General features: G+C 50.5%; 1 protein-coding gene across 3 annotated transcripts in view; it reads right to left on the bottom strand.

Annotated features, from left to right (window-relative positions):
- Positions 1-5,433: 5,433 nt before the first annotated feature.
- CHD6 (chromodomain helicase DNA binding protein 6) overlaps positions 5,434-8,943 on the bottom strand; it is a 178,978-nt gene continuing 175,468 nt past the window's right edge. For all 3 annotated transcript variants that reach the window (XM_070420947.1, XM_070420949.1, XM_070420948.1), the window contains one exon: positions 5,434-8,734. In XM_070420947.1, the coding sequence (XP_070277048.1) occupies positions 7,838-8,734 (897 nt within the window). In that variant the 3' untranslated portion in view covers positions 5,434-7,837. The remainder of the gene's footprint in view (positions 8,735-8,943) is intronic.

The raw sequence follows: 8,943 nt of genomic DNA, 5'->3' as shown, positions 1-8,943 counted from the left end.
GGCCCCACCCCTAATGGCACAGGGGTCTTGCAGGTGCCCCAGGCTGTTGGAAGGAGGGCTGTCCAATGGGGTGAGAGCTGTTCCGAGTGAGGCTCAGGGCACAGGTGGCAGCCACACACCACAGGACCCGGGCGCTGCTGCTGGCAGAGGTGCCACAGCCATGTGAGGAGGGCAGGCCCGTGGGCACAGCGGCTGCTAGAGTTGAACAGGATGTGCCTGTGAGGCTGGCTCCTTCCAGTCCCCATGGCCTCCACCAACCGCCCCCTCTCCTTTTCCCTCCAGAAATCCTTTCCTCGCTGGGGAGGGATGTACTGGAAAGCATTGCTCTTACCTGGCATGGGTGTCCAGGCCAGGGGTTTCTTTGGAAACTCAAAAGCCAGCAAGAAAATCTTGCCTCTCTTTTTCAGTGCCAGCTGTCCCTGAGAAGTGAGCGTAGACTAGCTGACGGGGGCACGAAGGGGAGGGGGAGCCCATGGTGCAAGGAGTAACCGAAAACCGCAACACACAAGGCCAGGAATTGAGCAGTCTGTGCACCACAGTGACTCCGAAGAGAGGCACTTGAATGGGTGTTTAATCTCTTTGAACCCCTGCTCCTTGTAGAGGCTGGATGGCCGGGCCGGTGGGGCCTGGCCATGGACCGTGGTCCCTGACCCTGGGGCCTGTTTTGGGTGCTGGGTGTACACAGAGAGTGCTGTTGGAGGGGCTCAGAACCCTCCTGTGCTGCTCCCTCCCTCTCCCGCCCCCAGTCCATGGAAAAGGCCTCTCCACCCCCTCCCTGAATGGGATGCTAATGATTTCTAATTGACCTGGGGAGCAGAAGCAAGTGGCTGCAGGAACTTAGCCGGCAAGAGCACCCACTCCCCTGGCCCGCTGTCCAACTCTCTCTTACACGCGCACCCACACGGGGAGCACCGGAACTGAGGGCTCTGTTCCTTACGGACACACACTCTGCTTCTGATGGGGAAATCCTACAAGGGGCTGGGCTGGGCAATCTCCGCAGGCCCCTCTAGTCCACCCGACAGGCCTGCGTGTCCCTTAGCCCCCGCGGAAGGCACTCACCCGGGCCTTGGCAGCCCCTCCGGTCTGGCTCTTCAGTGGCCTGGAAAGTTTGGGATCTGTGAATGGAAAAGCCTGGGTCAGAGCTGGAGTGGGGATGGGGTGGAAGGGGGGGTGGTGGGAGCAGAGTCTTGAGTTTTCCTGGTCTGGCCTCCTCCTGGCCCGAGCCAGGAAAAAGGCTAAATACCTCAGCAGCCCTGCTGGGCCTGGCCCCTCAGGTCCCGCCCTCCTCCCCCACTGCACCTGCAGAGGGGCCCTAGGTGTGATCCATAGGCTGGAGGCCCCAAGGATTCTCAGGGAACCTGAATGTGCTGGGACCGAGATGGGTGAGGTTCAGGCATCATCCTGAGGGAGCGGTACAATAGACTAGGCCGTGGTCGGCAAACTGCGGCTTGCAAGCCACATGCGGCAATTTGGCCCCTTGAGTGTGGCTCTTCCTAAGCCTTAGGAGTACCCTAATTAAGTTAATAACAATGTACCTACCTATATAGTTTAAGTTTAAAACATTTGGCTCTCAAAAGAAATTTCAATCGTTGTACTGTTGATATTTGGCTCTGTTGACTAATGAGTTTGCAGTCCACTGGACTAGGGTAATGTTGGCAAGTGCCCAGCTTTGTCCCACATGGGACTGCCACACCTTTCTGGACACCCCCTCTGGGGTGGAGCACTCACCCCTCGGGGGTGCCCGCTGCCAGCATCACATCCACCTGAACTCCTGAGCCTGTCCTAGGGTTCTGCTCCTGAGAGCCGGCTGAACATCCCAGTGAGGGACGTAGCCCTGGGAATGCAAGCTGACTGTATTCTCAGGTCGCCTGCTGGTTGTATCAGGAGCCACGGCCCACGGCTATCCAATTACTCAGGTAGCAAATGTGTGCTCTGTGCACTAGATCCAACCTGCAGGCAGATATGTGTCTGTTCAGAGGATTTTTTGAAAATCTGAATTTATTGCACACATTTAAAAATCAGGGGATTTTATATAAATATCTGACTTTCCATCCTCTGTTGGAAAAAAAAACATCAGGGTGTCAGGCAACACAGGGCCCACATTTCCGAGTGGCCCCAGCTGGCTGTGGCTGGCAGCGGCTGTCCCTTTAGCAGGGCACCCTTCTTAGTGCCTTACATCTGGCCCAAGACTCATGGACGTCACCTGCCTCACCTGGTGTGCGTGCGCGTTCACGAACGCTGCTATATATGGAGAAAAGGGCCCAGTGCCACTGAGGTGTGCCCAGATGGACCCAGACCCGTCTCTCAGTTCCTGTTGGGTCTGGCCATTCAGGCAGGGACAAAATCCTGCAGCTCTCCACTCTGCCCATCACCCTAAAAACCACCTGGAGCTGCTCCCTTCACCCAACAGTGGTCACAAAAGGGGATGGAGGTAAGTCTGGCTTGACTTGTCCTTGGCACAACCCTTTAAAAAAACCATCCCTACAATTTCATCCACCAGGGTTGATGTCAAATTCACAAGGCTGTAGTGAGCTGAATTGCCTGTCTTCCTTTCCTGAGAATGGTGGCACTTCCTCCCACACCTCGGCCCTCACCCACGACGGCTCAGAGGCCGACACCAGCTCCATCCGCGGCCCTTGCTCCCTGCGGAATCCACACTGGCCGCGGGAGACTTGAGTGCAATCCATTCCATGTCTGGTGCGGAGTCAGGAGAGGGTAACGTCTAGCAGATTTCATGGCCCCTGGATTGGTCATTCCCCCAACCAGACTCTGAGGTGCCTGACAGGGTGGTGTCTGCTCTGTCTCCCTGAGATAGCAGGAGAGACTGAGTCCTCGGGGCCGTGTCCAAGGGCTCAGTGCCATGGGTTGGGCCTGACGGTGGGCCTGCTGCCCTCAGTTACAGGAGTGAGACAGGAAAAGATGGGAACTCACTTTTTCCTGCATAGACTTGGTCCCAGCTGCTCTTTCCTGTCTTCCTTTGAACTCTGCTTCCAGGATGTGGCTGCCTGGGCCTTGGGCTCCCAGCCACTGCTTCCTTGCACTCAGCTCCCTCACGTGGCCTTCCTGATGCCTTAGCTCCAGGTGGGAAGGTGACCAATATCTGCTCATCCTCTAGGCCCGTTTCCTGGGAGGCCTCCCTTCTGCTCATATGCAGGTAACCGGTCCACAGCCCCTGACTGATGAGGACGGTCTTGCTGGCCCCTTCCCAAAGCAGGGGCAGTTCCGCCTCCTGGTCCTTAAACCCACATCCTGCATCTCCTTCTGCCTGTGCCCCCTCCCCTTTCTGGGTCTTCTCTCTGAAAACGACCTCTTCTCTCTCACCAGCAGCTTCAACCTGTCCTTGGCTCCCCTTCTTAATCCCAAACAGGATGTGGTGTGAAGAGAGAGGGCAGGGCAGCTCAGCTTTCCCTCCCAGGTGAAAGGATGCCCTGCGGGTCTGGGGTGGGGGGTTGGGGGGCCCTCAGAGGAACTCCCAAGTCCAGGGCTTCCCTAAAGTTTATTTAACTTAAGAGTAGATGTCACTCGTATACTAGCGTGTGATTGATATTTCTACAAAACCATTTTTGAGTTGATATAAAAATGCTTTAAATAACTTAGTTTTTTCACTGAATCTATGAATAAAATTGATGCTGTAAAACAGGGATCGGCCCACTTTTTCTGTAAAGGGCCAGACAGTAAACCTCTTCGGCTTTGCAGGCCGGACAAATGAACAGTAATCCTTGCAAGAAACTATTTTAAGAAACTTGGTGCAGATGAACCAGCATAAAGTTTTCCAGGGGGTGTGATCTGACTGTTCCACTTTTCCCAGCCTCAACTTCTCTGAGTGCACTCCGGCTGGATCTGGTTTCTGAGGCTGAGGGGTCCCAGATTATCATAAAAGCTAGTGTTCCAGCCTTGGCCATGGAACTGAGGGGTCTAGCCCCAGCTCTGTGCTCCATGACTGATGAGGTAGCTTTGCAGCCTTCTGTTGGCTCTCATTGGGCTAAAAGATCGATGCCCGTGTCTCTACCCAGCAACCAAGATAGCATGAGGACAAAGGAGGTCACTTAGGGCAAACACACATAAAACACTAAAGACTGCCCCAGTGTACTGTACTGGGGGCTACCTGTACTGCTCTGCTCTTGGCCAATGAGGCATCTACTGGGGCAGGCTTTGAGGTCACAAATGAAGCCTTTCCTACTTATTCTGCATAAATCATCCCTCACCCTGGCCAGGTGGCTCAGTCAGTTGGAGCTTTGTCCCGTACACCAAAAGGTTGCGGGTTTGATCCCTGGTTGGGGCATGTACGGGAGGCAACTGATTGATGTTTCCTTCTTTCTTTCTCTAAAATGAATAAACGTATCTCTGGGTGAGGATTAAAAGAAGAATTATTCCTCTACCCAGAGCTCTCCAAGTCTCAACTAAAGATCTACAAAGCCTATAGTAAATCCTTACTTTAAAAATGGTAGCAGGACTGTAAAGCCTTATAAAACAACTAGAGGCCTGGTGCATGAAATTCGTGCACTCGGGGGGAGGGGGGCCCTGCACCCTCTCACAGTCCAGGAGCCCTCGGGGGATGTCTCCGCAGGGAGCGGGCCTAAGCCATCAGTCGGACATCCTTAGCGCTGCTGCGGAGGCGGGAGAGGCTCCTGCCACCACTGCTGCACTCACCAGCCGTGAACCTGGCTTCTGGGCTTCTGGCTGAGTGGCGCTCCCACTGTGGGAGCGCACTGACCATCAGGGGGCAGCTCCTGTGTTGAGCGTCTGCCCTCTGGTGGTCAGTGCACGTCATAGTGACCTGTTGTTCCGCTGTTTGGTCGATTTGCATATTACCCTTTTATTATATAGGATGCCCCACCATCCTCCAGGCTAGTCATCCATCACTTATTGGTACTCAGTGGGTACTCAGCAAGGGAGAGGGAGGTCATCTCTTTTCTGACTCACCAAGACGTCAGCACTTCCTGCCAGCCTTGTGGACAATTTCTGACAGACTTTCTGGGGCCCGAGAAGTGATGCTTCTCAAAACGAAGGACTCTGAAATTGGCAATAAGCCTAAGAACTTCAGCTACCGAGGCATCCCTGAGTTTTATGGACCTGCTCCAACCCATAGGTCTAGTTGCACCCTTAAGTTCCAGCTGTGCGGTCTGAGGTGGGATTTCGGGAATGGCGCCCAGGAAAATGCTTTACTGAGGCATTCAGGCCCTGAGTCCCAGAATCTGTGCTGCACCCCCTTCCATGACATCTCCTTTAACCAGGTGCTCTTGGCAGGTCAAGTCAACCCTCCTGAGTGAATATTTAACGAGCCCGCAACAGGGTGCACCCAGGAAAGACTGAATTCCGGCGTGCAGATGATTCCTTCAGAAAGTGCCCAGGAAGCAAGAGACACCCAAGTGCCACTGAAGTCCTCACGTACAAATTTGACTTTTCAACTTTTTTTTTTTTTTAAATCCAGCATCAAGACCACAGACAATTTATTATGTAAGACATGGGGTGAGGAACGATCAAGGGAATTTATGGCTGTGAGTGACATGGAATTTGATGAAAAGGCTCAAGTTGGCTGAAGAGAGTTTAAATTTGGCTTTTGCTCTTGATAACGTCAAAATAATAAGAAGCACTTATGCCTTACAGAAAAAATAATCCACAAAGTGTCATTTTCATTTTGCAAACAGGGACACAATAGCAGTCAAATATCAGCCTAAACGCCCGGAGAGCTAACATACAGGCTCGGGAAGTGGTAACAGGGGGTTTCGCATGCTGGTGGGTTTCAAAAGCAAATCCATACTGAACCCTGTGACCCACTGGAGGTTCTAAGTGGAACCTGGGGAAGCAGCTTTTCCGTACAAAACAAGGACGACGACGACGACGAAGAGCCCAGGCTCTGCTGGATGTCTATAATACTCATTTGCAGTAAGGCTTTCAAGATACATGAATTTTTATAGCATTTGTATTTTAAGGATTTAGGGCAAATACATTTTTTTTCTACTTGATAAAAAGAAAATTAGTACTTAAAAGGTTCAAAAATATATTGATTGAGTGATTTCTTTTTTTTACATAAATAAATTATATTGATTTTCAGGATTTAACAGCTGAAAAAACCCTTTCTGCTTCCACTGGAGGCAAAACTGAACAAAATGTTAGTTAAATAGAGAGAGCAGCATTTCTAAGAAATCTGTTGTCAGCATTATAGACCATCTATGCTACAAAGATGTCATTAAATAGGATCTGTTCAATTACTGGGTTCTTTCTTCTTATACGATCAGTTATAGATTTTCTGATTTATAGCTTTGATTCACAAAACTGGGACTCCACTTTTTGAAAATACATTTGATTCTTTTCGGTCACAATTTAACAGACTTCTTTGAGATGCTCATTTTAACATTTACATAATTTATAATCCCAATGTATAAAAGACAATGACAAAACCATCATAAATAAATAATGCAAACTGAAATAGTTATGTCAAACTTTTGGACCTTCTGATAAATTAGCAAAACGGTAACAGAAAAAGTAAAAAATACAGTAAATTGTGACAACAAAAAGTGAAACTGGTACTAGTAACACTTCCGACATTTCCAACGGTCCTGCGCCGCCCTGTGCCCCCAGAGTTCTGAGCCATGAGCTATTATTTCAAGTCTCAGAGTGTGGACTGTCAGGAAAGGGTAAGGTCATCGGAAGGTTTGGAACACAAGGGGGAAGGTCAAAGGAAACGGGCTGAAGTGCTGCTCGGGCAGGAAGAAGGAAAAATAATGTTAATTTGCAACAGTCTTGAATAACTTGATGATTTGGAATCTGGGTCCAACTGTAAAACCGAATAGAGAAAAAAATGGAGAATATAACTTTTCACAGTCATTTTATAAAAGGTGGCACACACGTTTTGACAACCTCAGATGACTCTGACAAAAGGACCTAGGCAAGTGTAAAAGTGTTGAGTGACTGTTTTCTCGCAAGCTCCAGAAAGAGCCTGATTCTTGGTGGACGAAAGCACAAAATAAAAACCCATCAGGCCCGGTGGTGGCGAGCGCAATTCTGGAGAATGAGGGGAGTGGAGTGCTAGTCATGTGCTTGTGAGCAGCGTGCAGCTCCACAGAGGGTGAGCCCCTCACCCACCCCCGTCGCCAGCAATAACTCAAGGTGTGTAAAGTGTCCTCATACTGGGAATCATCCTTTAACTTGGGAGAAAGCATACATATATAAAATAATGCCTAGTCAGTACTTCTTCTTGCTGCAGGTGCTGAAAAACCATAAAGGGGGAAGTTAACCTACTACCAATAAGGATTTTGTTTCATAAAGAAATGAATATATGCATTTTCAATCATTAGTTATATATTTCTATCTATACTACTCATTTAGTAATCATGATAAAATAGGGAAATACTTTAACTAAAAAATGTGCACCAGCACTTCCTTTTCCTGTGCTTTTTGGTTCCCCATTACATTCTTTCCCATCCAACACAGCTCACGGAAAAAGAGCTGCTCTGTCTGTCCTTCGGCCCTTTAACGGTTAAGTCCCTAATAGCCTTCTTATGCCATTTTTCCTCCTCAAATACCTGGGAAACTTGGAAGAGAAGGGGGTAGGGCGTGTCACCAAGTACTGTATTAACTACGATTGCTGGAATGAACAACTGGATAACAGAGGGAGAATTCTGTGCCTCCTAGACTAGGTCGACAACACTTATCTAATGAAGTGGCAAGACCCTGCAGCTATTGACATCTGTTACCATAGTTCTCAGACAGGAAATTAGGTAGGTAAATATTACTTATGGAAACACAGGTTCTTATGAAGGTGAAGGGAGGGAAGTAACAAACCTTTATGGGATAAGAAACTTACAAGTCACATCATTTCTTAAATGAAAAAGTTCTAATTGGTGTCACTGTTGGAGTCTTTGAGGCCCCCGTCCCCGGCCTGTGCCGCATGTTCTCTATCTGAGGGCACAGGTGCCCTGGATTCGGGGCAGTTCTGGTCATTGCCCGGCTCCCTGTCCGACCCGGGAGCAGGCTCTGGGTTGGGGGTCGGGTTGTCCCCTTTTGTTTTCTTCTTCTTCCTCTTCTGGCTCTCCAGCCCTGCTATCTCAGAGTGTCTGGCCTGCTGCATGGCTGGCAGAGCCATGCCCATGCCAGGGGAGAGGAACATGGGTGGGTAGATGAGTCCAGGAGACACTCCTGGGATGAGAAACGGGTTAAAAGCCACAGGACTACTCGTAGTTATTGCAGGTTCGGACTGATCGGAATATGGACTAGGACCGGGCTTGTCTTCCGCAGACATGTCTGTTTTTCCGTCACGGCTACTTGGCTTGTCTTCTGCAGTTTGTTCGGTCACTGATGTGCCACTTTTTGTTGTGCTTGACAGAGGCGCTGGAGCAGTTGAAGTGCAGGTAGTTGCCATGGGGGCATTGAGGAGGCCCCCGACACCGAACATCTGGGGCATGGTGGCCATTCCCGGCAGCATCATGGGCAACATGCTCAGGGTGCTCTTGACCTCTTCACCTGTGGGCATTGTGGCGAAGCCGGCCGGGAACCCCACCAGCCCTGTGAGGGGGATGCCCGGCATATTTCTCATGTTCTGAAGTCCTACCAGGTCCATCCCAGCAATCAGTCCATTCATGAACAGTGGCCCCATTCCAGAGGGTGAGTCCGCCGCAATGGTGGGAGCTTTCAGAAGCTCACTCCGAGGCCGCCTCCCCCTCCTGCGGGGGCCTGCATCGCGAAGAACAGGCTCGGTCAGGGTGTGATTGAACTTGTTTTCTGGGAGAAACCCCTGAAAAGGGACAAAGAAACATAAGATGGTGAAGGTTACTGGATGACGTGTGATCGATCATCGGTCCCAGCTTGCGAAGGATCCCCGATGGCACTGCCTCCTGCCGACCGCTGGAAGCAGGCAGCTCTCCTGACTCACTGCACCTGAAGACTTTCTCCCTCCGAGGCCAACAGACAGCCTGTTACCACCAAGCAGTGCCATCAACATGC

The sequence above is a fragment of the Myotis yumanensis genome, unplaced genomic scaffold (genome assembly GCF_028538775.1).
Source record: "Myotis yumanensis isolate MYYU_CA2020_CCGP unplaced genomic scaffold, mMyoYum1.0.hap1 SCAF_7, whole genome shotgun sequence".
NCBI lineage: Eukaryota > Metazoa > Chordata > Mammalia > Chiroptera > Vespertilionidae > Myotis > Myotis yumanensis.
Note: the sequence above shows the minus strand (reverse complement) of the source record. Positions and strands in the feature narration are given on the sequence as shown.